This window comes from Trachemys scripta, chromosome 6 (genome assembly GCF_013100865.1).
Source record: "Trachemys scripta elegans isolate TJP31775 chromosome 6, CAS_Tse_1.0, whole genome shotgun sequence".
Classification (NCBI taxonomy): Eukaryota; Metazoa; Chordata; order Testudines; family Emydidae; genus Trachemys; species Trachemys scripta.
Genome location: NC_048303.1, coordinates 47,463,735 through 47,480,608, shown reverse-complemented (window position 1 = coordinate 47,480,608; position 16,874 = coordinate 47,463,735). Strand labels below are relative to the sequence as shown.

At 37.5% G+C, this 16,874-nt stretch overlaps 1 protein-coding gene across 1 annotated transcript in view; it reads right to left on the bottom strand.

The window, feature by feature from the left end:
- The window catches only part of MSH3 (mutS homolog 3), a 204,560-nt gene that overhangs the window by 55,344 nt on the left and 132,342 nt on the right, over nt 1-16,874 (bottom strand). Inside the window, exons 15-18 of the mRNA XM_034774101.1 lie at nt 14,474-14,538; nt 12,924-13,040; nt 9,420-9,527; nt 4,151-4,265 (exon numbers count right to left, since the gene is read on the bottom strand). Coding sequence (XP_034629992.1) covers nt 4,151-4,265; nt 9,420-9,527; nt 12,924-13,040; nt 14,474-14,538 — 405 coding nt within the window. The remainder of the gene's footprint in view (nt 1-4,150; nt 4,266-9,419; nt 9,528-12,923; nt 13,041-14,473; nt 14,539-16,874) is intronic.

Sequence of the window (16,874 nt, the reverse complement as noted above, 5' to 3'; positions counted from 1 at the left end):
ATGGCTCTTGTGTTATGCCCAGGGGTAAATAATACTTCCTTATTTACTTTCTCCAGACCATTCATGATTTCATAGACCTCTACCATATTCTTTCAAGATGAACAGTCCCAGTCTTTTTAATCTCTGCTCATATGGAAGTTGGTCCATACCCCTATTCATTTTTGTTGATCTTCTCTGTATGTTTTCCAATTCTATCTTTTTTGAGATGGGTGACCAAAACTGTATGCAATATTCCAGGGGTGAACGTACCATGGATTTATATAGTTGCATTATGATATTTTCTGGCCTATTATCTATTCCTATCCTAATGGTTCCTAATATTCTATTAGTTTTTTGACTGCACTGCACATTTTGTGAGATCCCTTTGTAACTTTTCACAATCGGCTTTGGACTTAACTATCTTGAGTAATTTTGTATTGTCTGCAAATTTTGCCACTTCACTGTTTACCCCTTTTTCTAGATCATTTATGAATATGTTGAACAGCACTGGTTCCAGTACAAATCTTGAGGACTGCACTATTTATCTCTCTTCACTATAAAAACAGACCTTTTATTCCTACCCTTTATTTCTATCTTTTAACCCATTACTAATCCATGAGAGGACCTTCTCTTTTTACCCGTGACTGCTTACTTTGCTTAAGAGCCTTTGGTGTGGGACCTTGTCAAAGGCTTTCTGAAAGTCCAAGTACACTATATCCACTGGTTCACCCTGTTCCACATTCTTATTGACACATTCAAAGAATTCTAACAGATTGAGATATGATTTGACTCTTCCACAACATATTGTGTTCATCTAGGTGTCAGATAATTCTCTTCTTTACTATAGTTTCAACCAATTTGCCTGGTACTGATGTTAGGTTTACTGATCTGTTATTGTCAGGATCAATGCTGGAGCCTATTTTAAAAATCTGCAATTTCATATTTGAGTTCCTGCAGAACTCTTGGGTGAATACCATCTGGGCCTTGTGACTTATTACTGTTTAATTTATCAATTTGTTCCAAAACCTCCTTTATTGACACCTCAATATGGGATAGTTCCTTAGATCTGTCACCTAAAAGAATGGCTCAGGTGTGGAAATCTCCCCCACATCCTCTGCAGTGAACACCAATGCAAAGAATTCATTCATTTCTCTGCAATGGCCTTGTCTTCCTTGAATGTATCTTTAGCACCTTGATCATCCAGTGGCCCCACTGACTGTTTGGCAGACTTTCTGCATCTAATATACTTTAAAAAACACAATAACCACCTTTGCTATTAGTTTGTGTCTTTTGCTAAATTGCTCTTCAAGTTCTTTTTTGGACGGCCCAATTATACTTTTACACTTGACTTGCCAGAGTTTATGCTCCTTTCTATTTTCCTCAGTAGGATCTGACTTCCAATTTTTACAGGATGCCTTTTTGCCTCTAACCGCCTCCATTACTCTGCTGGTTAGCCATAGTGGCATTTGTATAGTTCTCGTTTTGTTTTATTTTTAATTTGGGGAATACATTTGGTATTATCATGTTTTCAAACAGTTTCAAATGCAGTTTGCAGGCATTTCACCCTTTTTACTGTTCCTTTTAATTTTCATTTTTATAGTGTACTAATTTTTTTTTGTAGTTCCTCTTTCTGAAGTTAAATGCTATTGTGGTGGGTTTCTTTGTTACTCCCCCCCCCTTCAAGGATGTTACATTTAATTATATTATGATTGTTATTTCTGAGTGGTTCAGCTATATTCACCTCCTGGACCAGATACTGTGCACCACTTAGGACTAATTCAAGAATTGCCACTCCCCTTGTGGGATCCAGGACTAGCTGCTTCAAGAATCAGTCATTAATGGTGTATAGAAATTTTACCTCTGCGTCCCATCATGAGGTGACATATCCAGTCAATATGGGGATTTTATTGGGTTTTTTTGGTGTGTGTGTTTGTAGCCCCTCTTATCTCCCTGAGCATTTTACAGTCACCATCACCATCCTGGTCAGGTGGTTGATAGCATATTCCTACTGCTATACTTTCATTATTCAAGCATGGAATTTCTATCCATTGAAATGTGATTCATTTAAGATTTTTACTATATTTGACTCTGCTTTTTTCACATAAAGTCCCATTCCCCCACCTACAAGACCTACTCTATCATTCTTATATATTGTGTATTCTGGCATTACTGCATCCCATTATCATTCCACCAAGTTTCTGGGATGCCTATTATATCAATATCCTTGTTTAATACTAGGCAAGTATACCCATTTTAGTATTTAAACTTCTAGAATTTGTATACAAGAATTTATCAAATGTATCAATATTTAGTTGTCTGCCTTCATGTGATATAACTGAAGGGGACTTTTTTTTTATTTGGCATTTTCTCTTGAGTTTCTACCTGTACTTCATCAAGTTCTATGTTTTCCTCTTTACTAGGACCTAAAGTAGCCCCTTTAATAAATCTTTCCCTAAGGAATGCCTCTGCCCAATCTGTCTACTCCTCTGCATCTCTCAACTTTCTCCCAGCCCTTATTTGGACTGACTATTGTATAACACTAATATTTTTTCTTTCATAAGGACTACCCTGACAACACTTTAAAAGCTGTTGCAAATGTACCAATATTAACTGCCAATATTTTTAAGTATTCACAGTTCTATAACTTCATCAGTATTTTAAAATGTGTCCAGTGATTAACACTTAGACTTAATTCCTCTCCTAATAAAGAGTCTAGAATTCTCATAATTTCTATTTTTAATTTGGATTATTTAAGTGATATCCCTGTTTCTGTACATGAAGAAAGAATCATGGTACTTCTAGGGCTCCCATCATCATATCTGACCACCACCCAAATATTTAAAAATGGATATATCTCTATTTCTTATTTCCCAGCCTGTAGAAGAAATAGCTTGTTTACACAAATATGTTTTGAAGTAATAAAACCAACTTTTAGGTTTGAAGTCCTATCATAAACTTGATACATAGGAAGAATAGCTCATGAACATTTTCAAGACGAGATCAAGGGAGGAGGAGACATGTTCATGTTATGGCCCTGATAGAAAAGCTCTAACAATAGTTTCAGGCAGGTAAAAAACACAGTTCAAGGCATTTCTGCAGGCACAGTCTCCTGATAATTCAAACTCTTTTATTTAAAAATAGAAGCATTTTGATGAACTAGGTTCCAACCCACCATCCACAGAAAAGTAAAGAGAGCTGGAAACAACACTAGAATCAACACTGATTATGCCAATATCACCAGATTCTATCTATTGCTTCTGTAACATATGAGTTGCTAAATTATAACATTAGAACATGGCTAACAGAAAAATGTAAGATGGTTATTGAATAAAATGCCAGATTTTTTGGAAATACCTTTTGTAATTAGTTCTGAGTTGCAGAAGAATTTTTTAATGTTCATTTTGCACTGAAGCAACATACAACATTTTTATATCAACATTCTATAATAGCTTTGAAAAATAATTCATATGTAAATGTATGCAGTAAAAGGTAGAATATATTTTACCATAGCAACAGTTCCATATCAACACCTACAATAAACATAGAAAAATAAAGTATGCAAAGGCAGCTGATGTTCAGAAGTAGGTTGAAAGTATTTATTTCTGTTTGTACAAAGCAGAAGTGCAATATTACAAAAAAAATTTGAGGTGAATATTTAGTGGCAAGGATTAAAAGACCTTGCAATTCCTGAGAGAGATTTTAGTTTCTCAGAACTTAACACGTCCCTTCCCCCAGCCAAAATCATAATAGATATGTTTCTCAGAAACATCCATATAAAATAAAAATATGATCTAATGTTTTTCTGCATTAGCTGTATGTTAATACAAATCTTTTGTAATAATGCTTATGTTCCTTAGAATAACCTCTTAAATTACATTTTTCCCAACCCTAATCATACTGTCTTTTGAGGTCACCTTTTCAATTTGTTTGTGCCACTTGTCTGAATGATGCTGTAAAAATGTGCAACTGGCTGTTTGAAATCAGCAAAACACTGATAATCAAGCAATGTGGTAAAACAGATGTGGACATGGATTCAAGAGAGATCTTTTGAAATGCAAGCAAACAGCCATCTGTATGATTAAATTATTTATTTAATTTCCTGGACCAGAAGCAAATTCTAGAATCCTTCCTTTGACTGATATTCAATCCCTCATTATAGCCCCATACTTACGGATAGGTTGGTGCTGTTTGGAACATACTGATCTTGTTCTCCTAGCAGTATATCAATCACAGGGTGTCTGCCATTTTTTATAATTATTTTTTCCCCTTTATCTTGCACAACTGGTCTGCACAAAGAAGTAGACGTCAGTACACTGTTCATTACATTTAATTATTTAGGACTATCATGATGAAATCTTAGGGAAGGCACTCTAAACAGCAGACAGATATCTTTTCAATAAACCATAAACAGATGAAAAATGAATTCTAGTGCAGAGTTATGCAGAATCCATGATTCTCACAAAGACGGCAGATGTGTGGATTTGTGGGACTTTTAAAAAGAGGTGTGAAACATTATGGGATGCAGGTAAAATTATGGGATGGAGAAAACTGCATCCTGGGGCACTGAAACCATGTTCCCAGTCACCCCTGTGCAACTCATTTGCTCCCATGAAGCACTGCAAACCATTCCCAAAACACACTGCACTAGATGGTGGCGAGTTGCACAGTGGGATAGTTACCCATGGTGCACTGCCCTGTGCATTGATGCAAGCGCTTCTAGTGAGGACATGCATTACCAACACAGGGAGTGTAAAGCGGACATGCACAGGTGATTTAATTACTGGGGTGACTGTATGTTAATGTAACTTAGGCCTGGTCTAACCTACAGAATTAGGTTGACATACGGCATCTTATGTTGACTTAACTCTGTAAGCGTCTAGACTAAAACGTCCCTCCCACTACACCCACTTAATAACTCAATCTTCACGAGAGGCATAGTGCTTAAGTCGATGTAGATAGGTCGACACAGTGTCTGTGTAGACAGTGCCTTGCTTACATCACCTAGTGTCACCCAATGCTGACAACTGGAGCCCTGCGGCCCCGGGGCTGACAGGCGGGGCAGCAGGACGATAGCTGTCAGCCCCGGGGCGATGAGGGGATTACAGTGCACGAAAAGCTGGATATGAGTAAGCAGTGTGCCCTTGTTGCCAAGAAGGGCAACGGCACATAGGGATGTATTAGAAGGAGCATTGCCAGCAGATCGAGGGAAGAGATTATTCCCCTCTATTCAGCACTGGTGAAGCCACACCTGGAGTATTGCGTCCAGAAGGGATGTGGACAAATTGGAGAAAGTCCAGCGGAGGGCAACGAAAATGATTAGGGGGCTGGGGCACATGACTTATGAGGAGAGGCTGAGGGAACTGGGGTTATTTAATCTGCAGAAGAGAAGATTGAGGGGGAATTTGATAGCAGCCTTCAACTACCTGAAGGGGGTCCCAAAGAGAATGGAGCTCGGCTGTTCTCAGTGGTGGTAGATGACAGAACAAGAAGCAATGGTCTCAAGTTGCAGTGGGGGGAGGTCTAGGTTGGATATTAGGAAACCCTATTTCACTAGGAGGGTGGTGAAGCACTGGAATGGGTTACCCAGGGAGGTGGTGAAATCTCCATACCGTGACAGACCCAGACCAGTGGGGTACAGGAGTCTGGTAGAGGGCAAATATACTGGTCACTGGATGAGTAGTTTTCTGTTCCCTGAGTGACCAGAGCAGAAGCTGCACTAGAGTAATCAGGAACCTGCTAGAACCAGTTAAGGCAGGCAGGCTAATCAGGGCACCTGGGTTTTAAAAAGGAGCTCACTTCAGTTTGTGGTGGGAGTGTGAGGAGCTGGGAGCAAGAGGCGCAAGGAGCTGAGAGTGAGAGGGTGTGCTGCTGGAGGACTGAGGAGCACAAGCGAGGAAGGTCCTGTGGTGAGAATAAGGAAGGTGTTTGGAGGAGGCTATGGGGAAGTAGCCCAGGGAGTTGTAGCTATCATGCAGCTGTTACAGGAGGCACTATAGACAGCTGCAGTCCACAGGGCCCTGGGCTGGAACCCATAGTAGAGGGCGGGCCCGGGTTTCCCCCAAACCTCCCAATTGACCTGGACTGTGGGTTCTCCCAGAGGGGAAGATCTCTGGGCTGTTCCCCAACTCAAATGGTGAATCTCTGAGGCAAGAAAATCCGCCAATAAGCGCAGGATCCACCAAGATAGAGGAGGAACTTTGACACAATACTTAAAAACCTCTAAGGTCCGGCTTGACAAAGCCTTGGCTAGGAGGATTTAGTTGGTGTTGGTTCTGCTTTGAGCAGGGGATTGGACTAGATGACCTCCTGAGGTCTCTTCCAACCCTAATATTCTATGATTCTATGATGAGGCTCCGGCTGTCAGTGCCCCACAATGCCTGACTTAAGTCAGTGCAAGCGCACCTGATAAGGATCTGCACCAACAGAAGGAGCATAGTGTGGACACGAAGAGATGATTTAATTACTGTGGTGGCTGTAACTCGATCTAACTTAAAATTGATTTAATTTTGTAGTGTAGACTTGCCCTCAGGGTGTCACAGCTAAATACAAGGTAGAGCAGATGGTTTAGCACAGGGATCGGCAACATTTTGCATGCAGCCCGCCCAGGTAAGCCCCCTAGTGGGCCGGGCCGGTTTGTTTACCTGCCGTGTCCACAGGTTCGGCCGATTGCAGCTCCCACTGGCTGTGGTTCACCGCTGCAGGCCAATGGAGGCTGTGGGAAGCCGCGGGCAGCACATCCCTCGTCCCACGCCGCTTCCCGCAGCCCCCATTGGCCTGGAGCGGCGAAGCGGCCAGTGGGAGCAGCGGTCGGCCGAACCTGCGGACTTGGCAAGTAAACAAACCGTCCCGGCCCGCCAAAGGGCTTACCCTGGCGGGCCGCATGCCAAACGTTGCCGATTCTTGGTTTAGCATAAGGAGTTGTAAAAGACCACTCAAGGTGAAGTGGACAATTAACACTTCTGTAGTCGTAGGACAAAGGACATTCAGACACATCTAACAAAGTATTAACAGCCCAAAAAACACTGTATTAGCATTTCAACTATCAAGAAGAGTTCAGAGAGAGTACTGAATGGGCTTCTCTATTATGCAAGATATTTTCACAGGGATTATTCATAAATGCTGATTCATAGCTTGACAATGTACTTTCAAATTATTGTAAAATTTTGAAATTTAAAAAAGTAAATCTGCCTAACAAATAGTGACTGTGCTATTATGACACACTATTTTAGAAAAATTAATTCACTGTCTATATTTTTCTAGTCATTCATTGAAGTCATTCAAGTTTTTTAAAATTAAATAGTTTACGATGGAATGCAATGAAGTATCTTTATACCAACATTTCTTAAAATTCTGCAAATTTACAGTTTGTGAAAATTGATACAGAAACACAAGACAGACATTATATCCAAAATATTCAAACTCAGAAATGCTAAAGTGAGCTAATGTGAAGTTCCGAATTCCAAACTTTCTTTCAGTAGCCCTCAAAAATTAATTATTGACATCTTCCCTGTGGTTAACACATTAGAGAATTGTAGTAATTCCTTCTGAAGCTTAACTGATAGGCCTGCTCCCTGCCAGTTTAAAAGCTCTAGCCACTGTTTAATATTTGATGAATTATTTAAAGTCCCCATAGTGAATTAATCAGATCTTAGTTTGTTTTCTCATCTGAGTATACAGGAGTAAGATACCAATTCTCTGTAGACCTTGACCGAGATAAGCAAAGTTCTCAAAGGTCCAAAAGTGATCAACATTAGAGAGAGTTGACTTCACTTACACGACACACATTTAAATACACTTCCAAAGGGCTCTTTTTTCTAAAGCAATTTTCTGCTAGCTTGCAGATGAAGCCAGCTCACAGTTTATCCATTTACCTATAATTTATTGAAATTTAATAATATTAAGTAAAATATATTTTAATTGTTTAATATATCCAACTGTTACAATATCTCACAATAGCATTATTATTTATTCCTTCAGTATGACTTAGGAAAAGTATTCTTTTGCAATGATTTTGAGGTATACCTAATTCTACTTTAGTAAATTTGTTGAATATGTTTAGAATATTTTGGAAATCAAGACAAATTACGTAACAGAAAATTATTTAGCTAAATACATTTTTGTTCTACTGTTAATTGTTTCCACTAAGCTTTGTATTTATTTCTGCATAGGAAAGGCATTTGAGAAAAGTTTTAAGTGGGTATACAAACCATAAGCCATCAACAGAAGGGAAAATTTGTGGGCTGATAAATATTAGGACTAATAGTTTGAAACACTTAAAGCTCTCATATAATCTGTGGAAATCATCATCTGCAAATATATATTCTTTGTTAATAGAAATGTTAGTACTAAAAAGAGAAAGATAAAAAAATTTTGTATTCTAAATATAATAAAACAGTCTTATAAGAACAAGTGAACCCAATTCTCTCTCTTCATATTTACTCAGTTTTACACCTCTAAGTTCCCTCTAAGCTGCGCAGCAGGCTATAAAGGGGCTCACAGAAGTGCAGCAACAGGGGCCTGGCAGGGAGGGGAGCAAGTTGGGGCATGCAGGCCAGGGCTGCCGTTGGCCTCTTCCCTGGTCCCAGAGCTCTTGTCGGCGGGGAGAGGGCCCCAGCCCCAGGTCTGCTGCAGGCAGGGAGAGGGCTGGGTGGAGTCCTCTGACCCTAGCCCCAGGGCAGCCTGCACCCCAAATTTCTCATCCCCGGCCCCACCTCAGAGCCTGCACCCCCAGCCAGAGCCTTAACCTCTCTGGACCCCAAGCCCTACCCTCTGCCCCCTCCCACGCCCCAAACCCCTCATCCTGGCCCACCCGAGAGCCCACAGCCCTCCACACCCCAGCCCTCTACCCCAGCCCTGAGCCCCCTCCCAAACTCCAAACCCCTCGGCCCCACCCCTGCCACATATCACCTCCATATTGGTGCACAAACAAAATTCATTCTGCACCTGGATATAAAAGATTTGCCGGAACATTGCTTTATACCAATATTGAAAGCTTTAGCAGAGGTGTTATTTGGTATGTCAGCTGAGGACTACTAAATTGAAACAGACTGAAAATTCATCAGCACTGCAGACATTTCAGGACCTACTCCCTGGAAGCATAAAGCTTTGGCCCCAATCCCTACACAGATTTACACAAGTTTAATTTGACACACTGAACACTTCATTTGAAGACAATGGAACTATGCATGTATGAGTAAATTGTTGTTGATAAAATGCAAGTCTTTCTAAAAACCTGGTTTTGTCTTTGAATTATGTAATTTAGATGGTAAACTCTTCAGGGTTGAGACCATGCTTTAGTCTATGTTTGTAAAACAATGCTGAAACTCATAGTACTATCAACAGATTTATCAGAACATTTTACTGTACTAAGTACGTCAGATCAAAGCTTATTTTAATATTCTACCTTTTAAATCAATAAACAACAGTTTAAAACTGATTACCTGCAATAGGCTCCTTGTTTAGCAACCTTGGCCAATGAGAAAATGCAGTCAACAGTTGCTAGGTGACTAACCGCCTTCAACACAGAGTGATAATATTCACTAAAATGACTATATATGTATAGAAGGGAGAAAATAATGAATAAAATAAATAAATAAATAAATAAACAACTTCATATGAATCCACATGTATTGTCAAAAAATAGCCTTTGCTTGGCTCTCACAGGGCTCTTATGGTATTAAAATTGCACTAAAATCAAATCTCCCAGCAGTCTGTCAAACTTATAATGTTAGAACTCAATCTTAATCATGATGAACTTCATATTCATAGTGTAACCCGGTATTTTTTCTGCACATTAAAAGGAAGGCAAAATGAAATTAATTAGCGAGTATATAAAGGGATCTGTGGCTGATCCCTGCTGCCTAATGGACTCTACAAAAATGCTCCTGTTTATCACAGTGGCTGACTGAACTCTGTCACTCACTTCAACTGTAAGTTATCGTAAGAAAAAAAAATCAAAAAATGTGTCCTGACACAGGAGCTCTCCAGGGTCTCTTACAAAACAAGGCTCTTCACCATGGAAAGTTCATAATTTCATTTCCCTTTCTGAGTACAGTTCCTTCAGTAGATGTATGAAGTTAAGAGGCAAAAGACAAAGTTTTCAGTAGACTCATTCCCTTAGCCTTAATACATTTCTTCCCTTTCCTGTTAATTAATTTACAGTAGGAAAATGTAAAGGTATCTACAGTTCTACTTGTAAAGTTGGAAACATAAGGGAAATACAAAACAGTGTAACTCTGATTTTTCCATCTCTATACTGCTCTAGCAGCAAATGTGGGAAATTCACCAAAATGGAAGACAATTTGAAGGGGAAGAACTCAAAAAATTAAAACAGATCATAAATGAAAGTATCTAAACTCCACAGATGAGAACCAAAGTTAAGAGGCTTAAGGCAAAAAAGATGTGAATCCAATCACTGTCCAAAGAGGTTTAAGCCAAAAAGTCGGAAGAATAACTTTTAAACTAGGGCTGTCAATTAATTGCAGTTAACTTACACTATTTACTCAAAAACATTAATCACGATTAAAAAGTTAATCGCGATTAATCACAGTTTTAATTGCACTGTTAAACAATAGAATACCAATTGAAATGTATTAAATATTTTGGATTTTTTTATATTTTCATATATATTCTATTCTGTGTTGTCATTGAAATCGAAATTTTTTATTCAAATATTTGCACTGTAAAAATGATAAACAAAAGAAAGAGTATTTTTCAATTCACCTCATACAAGTACTGTAATGCAATCCCTTTGTCGTGAAAGTGCAATTTACAAACGTAGATTTTTTTTGTTACATAACTGTACTCAAAAAACAAACAATGTAAAACTTCAGCGCCTACAAGTCCACTCAGTCCTACTTCTTGTTCAGCCAATCGCTAAGACAAACAAGTTTGTTCACATTTAGAGAAGATAATGCTGCCCTATTCTTATTTACGTCACCAGAAAGTGAGAACAGGCATTTGCATGACACTTTTATACATGCTAAACATTTGTGTGCCCCTTCATGCTTCAGCCACCATTCCAGAGGACATGCTTATGACGCTTGTTAAAAAAAAGAATGCGTTAATTAAATGTGTGACTGACTCCTTGGGGGATAATTGTATGTCCCCTACTCTGTTTTACCCACATTCTGCCACATATTTCATGTTATAGAAGTCTCGAATGATGACCCAGCACATGATGTACATTTTAAGAACACTTTCACTGCTGATCTAACAAAATGCAAAGAAGGTACCAATGTGAGATTTCGAAAGATAGCTACAGCACTCGACCCAAGGTTTAAGAATCTGAAGTGCCTTTCAAAATCTGAGAGGGACGAGGTGCAGAGCATGCTTTCAGAAGTCTTAAAAGAGCACCGCTCCGATGCAGAAACTACAGAACCCAAACCACCAAAAAAGAAAATCAACCTTCTGCTGGTGGCATCTGACTCAGATAATGAAAATGAACATGCGTCGGTATACACTGCTTTGGATTGTTATCGAGCAGAACCCGACATCAGCATGGAAGCATGTCCCCTGGAATGTTGGTTGAAGCATGAAGAGACATATGAATCTCTAGAGCATCTGGCACATAAATATCTTGAGAAGCCAGCTATAGCAGTGCCATGAGAACACCTGTTCTCACTTTCAGGTGACTGTAAGTAAGAAGCAGGCAGCATTATCTCCCATCAAACCTGTTTGTCTTAGCGATTGGCTGAACAAGAAGTAGAACTGAGTGGACTTGTAGGATCTGAAGTTTTACATTGTTTTATTTTTGAATGCTGTTTTGTTTGTACATAATTCTACATTTGTAAGTTTAACTTTCATGATAAAGAGATTGCACTACAGCATTTGTATTTGGTGAATTGAAAAATACTATTTCTTTTGTTTTTTTACAGTGCAAATACTTGTAATCAAAAATAAATATAAAGTGAGCACTGTACACTTTGTATTCTGTGCTGTAATTGAAATCAATATATTTGAAAATGTAGAAAACATCCAAAAATATTTAAATGGTATTCTTATTGTTTAACAGTGCGATTAATCATGCAATTAATTTTTTTAATTGCTTGACAGCCCTATTTTAAACTGCTATGAAATTCAAAGCCCATTTTTGATAAACAAAGAACAATTTGAGTAAACTCTACCTAGATATAAAACTTCCATCATATGCAAGTAGTGAGGGGCAGTATTACTGAAATAATGTTTCTAATGAAAGCACAGTTATAGATAATAAGATGGTTAAAATCCAAGATGTATGCTTGCAGAGAATCTGAACAATTATCTGAGACACTGACTGTGGATATACTGAACATCCTCAACACAGAAACGTATCAGTATTATTATACGTTACAGCAAATTATGCCTTAATTCTTCAATAATTAAACACTTGATGAACTCAGGCAATATTTTAATATACTATAATGTCTTAAAAGGACAGTCAGCTTAAAAATCGTACATTACAAATGTCTTTACCTATGTCACTAAAAACATTTTTTACTATTAAAAGTGAAAAAATATTAAAAATTCAATTTGCTAGTTACAATGGATGACCTTTGTTTTCTTTTTCAGTTACTTTGAACTTGAACAATAAAATCACTAAAGTCAGTTTCACTTTCTTTTGAAATCAGTTGCCTTTCAGGTTCTTAGTGCTGCAATATTTAGGTTTAAACATAGCTCCCCAGTATTTGATTTGTTTAAAAACTGATTTCATTGGCATTTAAAATACCGAGGAAACATTCCTGTTAGTCTTAGGTTTTATAAAATCTTATTTTAAGAGCTTTAAATTTAGGACCATATTTTAGTTTAGTTTCTCATAAAGCAGTCTACAAGAAATCTAATCAGCAATTTCTTCTTTTCATTTTGAGAAACATTTTCTTCTCTTGCTTTCATAGTTAGAAAAAACAACAACAAAATCCCAAAACAAACCAAAAACCATCAGATTCTACTTTTCATTGTAAACTCACTCTAAAAAATTTAGCCATTCAGCATTGCAGTCAAGGACTAGCTGCTCCCGGAGCTGATTCAGATGTCTGTAATTCTCTACAATAAAAGGAGAGTGGAAACGACTGACAGCTTTTGTGCTAGAAGAGAAGAAAAAAAAAGCAAGGTTACTAAGCAATCAATTATGCCATCAATGTGGAAAATTAGACTAGTTTTCTTATTCTCTGTGAGCCTTGAAAATAAATAGATATAAAAAAATGCATGTTCTATTATTGTAGTACTGAACTCTCTTGATTCCAATAATCTTTACTGTAAATAAAGTACTTGGTTACTATGGTGCAATCAGTGCAGAAAGCTTCTGAAATACATTTCAGAATGTAATATAAATGGCCAAAGAGCATGGCATACAATATTCTGCTTAGCAACAGAGGTTTATCTTCTTTAAAAAAGCACAAATGGGTGACTTTTTGTGACTAATAGTGATTGTACTTATAACATAAACATCAAACAATTTCACAATGATGACCTCACTGAGGAAGATTTATTGGTAGCCTAAGGCAAAGTTAGTAAACACAGGCTGTGTGTTGACGAATGCTAGTTTGATTTGGGATACCTTTTAAAAAAATAAAATCTCTTTTTTGACATTAGCACACATTATCTTGCAAGTTACAGAGTAATTATAATGTATTGTTTAAGACCTTAGTTATAGGCTACTGTATATACTTTTCTTATTGTTGCTCTTCCATAAACCAATAGCCAAACAGCACGTAACTGGAGATGCTTTATTATGCCTATTACTGGGTTAGATAATATTAAAGAATATTATCCCTCTCTCGATTACCTTGACCATTCAAGTACTAAGTGACCTTGCTAGTCATCTGTGCAATTGTGATCACATATTACATTTTTCATTTTTAAGGTGCTCAACACACTATTTAAATAATATATCAGAAGTCAGAGAAGGAAAAAGCCAATTAGATCGAGTCCATCCTCGTCTCATCGACCAGAAACTCCACCCCCCACCCAAATAGCTAAAGCAATTCTTATGTAATATAATCAACAAAGCAAGCAAGGAGTGTAACATGACATTTTAATGACAATAATTTCATTCAGATAGCCATCTAAAGATATGACATTTGTGTAAGTTTATAGCTCTGAATAAATAACTATAAAACCCACCATGATTATGTGAATAGGGTACTGTGTGTGCATGTATGTGTACACACACACATATGTATAGCAAATATATTATGGAATACAAACAAATATTTGTACACAAATTTCTATTGAGGTGGGGTTTTTTTCAGGGTCAAATATAATATTGTTGTTAAAGCTCTATCCTGCTAAACATTTCTTCCAGGAACACACCTTCCCAGTATTTCACAGACTTTACTATAACTGTGTAACTTAAAGGGTTTTTTTTTTTTTTTTGTTTAATTGCTTTTTAAAACTGTTTAAGGTTGGGCAAATAGAAAAATATATACTACCTACATTTTAATAATAAAAGAAGAATTATATTATAGTTCTGTCTATGTGCTTGAAGAAAACAAAAATTAAAGACATTTTTACATACCTACCAACCTTAACCCAATCCGAGGGTACAGAAGATAAGAGTGAATTCTTGACTTCTATCAGAAACTAAAATAATAAAAAAAATGTTTACACTTTAAAGATGTGATTATTAGACTATTCAACCAAGTTCTTCATACACAAAAATGTCTGTGTGCAAGGAATATTATTTGACTCCTGGTAGTGTTCACAATTATGATGAACTATGTCCACATGCTTCAGAAGACACAGCCCAGCCCCAAATATATTCAAACTGGGGGGATTTTGAAGAAAACATCCTGTATGCCTGGGATCTCCACAAACAAGTTATCTTTTTTTCATTCTCACTCCAATCTCCCATACAGAAAACAAATCCCTTTTCTCTGAATACCTGATGGCCATTAACTAGCCAGAGGCTAAGTTCCAGCATAATCTATGCACAGTTATTTCTCTGTATACAGTGGATTTATGCAAGCCCTTTACTCTGACTGGCTACTGCAAATGCCCCTATTCTGACTGGATACTGTGTTTAGAAACCCTCAGTGATAGGTCTACAACTAACAGGGATTCATAAACTCCTGACCATCTTCCCACTCACACTAACCTGAAATATCAAATAGAATCCAATTTAAAGAGAGATTACTTTCTAAGTAGGACTCTTCCACCAGGGTAAATGAGGAGTTGGGGAAGCAATGCATTCAGAAGACAGGGTTTAATGTGGGTAATGGGGTAAGGAAAGTGTCAGAAACTGAGGCAGCTATATTTGCTGTGGGCATGGTGACTGAGAATTAAAAGGAGTGGTCAGGGAGTGTGCAGAAATTCATAGGAGACAAGTACAGCATGGGGGTAAAAGTAAGAAGAGAACATTTCAGTATAACAACTTGAAGCTGTGTCCTCTTAACCCAGTGATAACTGGAGCTGGTTGGAAATTTTTCAAAGGAATGTTTTTCCATTGGAAAATGCCAATTCATTGAAATCAAAATGTTGCTGATTTCTTTCATGACAAAAATAGACAATATACAAAGTGACCTTCTCCCGCACTTTGGTTTCCTCCCTTCTCCCCACTACATTCTCCTCCTCCTCTCCAGTCACAGATGCAGAAGATTCTCGTCTGTACTTCTCCTCTAGCCTCTCCACTTGCACCAGGGTCCCCAACCCATCCCATTTTCATCTCCTCCCATACTCTTCTCTAACCTACAGGCCTTTCCTCTAACAATACAGACATGCTTTAGTCTCTCCCATCTTAAAAAAAAATCCTTTCCTTAACTCCACTTGCCTCTCCAACCACCACCCCAACTCTCCCTTCTTTTCACTCCTAAACTCACCAAGAACACAAAGTGTAGAGTGCTCACTTTATATTACTATTTTTATTACGAATATTTGCTCTGCAGAAAAGATGAACAAAAGATATTGCAACCTAGAAGTCGAAGCATGAAGGGGCATATGAATGTTTAGCATATCTGGCACTTAAATATCTTGCAACACCAGCTACAACAGTGCCATTTGAATGTCTGTTCTCACTTTCAGGTGACTAAGCGGGCAGCATTATCTCCCATCAAACCTGTTTGTCTTAGCGACTGGCTGAACAAGTAGAAGAACTGAGTAGGCTTGTAGGCTCTAAAGTTTTACATTGTTTTGGTTTTGAGTGCAATTATGTAAAAAAAAATTCGACATTTGTAAGTTGCACTTTCTTGATAAAGAGATTGCACTACAGTACTTGTATGAGGTGAATTGAAAAATACTATTCATCTTTTTTACAGTGCAAATATTTGTAATCAAAAATAATCAAGTGAGCACTGTACACTTTGTATTCTGTGTTACAATTTGAAATCAATATTTGAATATGTAGAAAAACATCCAAAAATATTTATGATAAATTTAGATTGGTATTTTATGATCAGTGCAATTAAAACTGCGATTAATTGCAATTAATTTTTTAATCGAGTTAATTTGTTTTGAGTGAGTCGCTTGACTTAACTGCGATGGACAACCCTACAAACAACATATGTTATACAATTAATTAGATACTAGAACATACTACTTTGGAATTTTTAGTCAATTGTGACCTAAATGAAATACTACCAGATTGTCGGGGCTTTCTCGAAAAGAGCCAGAGACTTTTACACTTCATAGTAGTATATTATTATTTATGCTATGCCAGAGATGGTATTTTCTAAATAAGAACAAAAGGTCACTAATTCCAAAACTTTACAATTGAAACTAAATTATCACACCCAGAAAAAATAAGTAATGGGTCAAGGGAGAGATATGGGAAAGAGTAGGTTAGAACAGTGAAGATTATGTGAAATATTTATTGTTACATATTGTGTGACCCATGTTAGTTATTTTTTTAAAAAGTCAGTAAGTGAGATAGACTTGAGAAAGAAGGGAGGTGTTCTCAGATGAAAGAATTCTGCTGTAAAAAG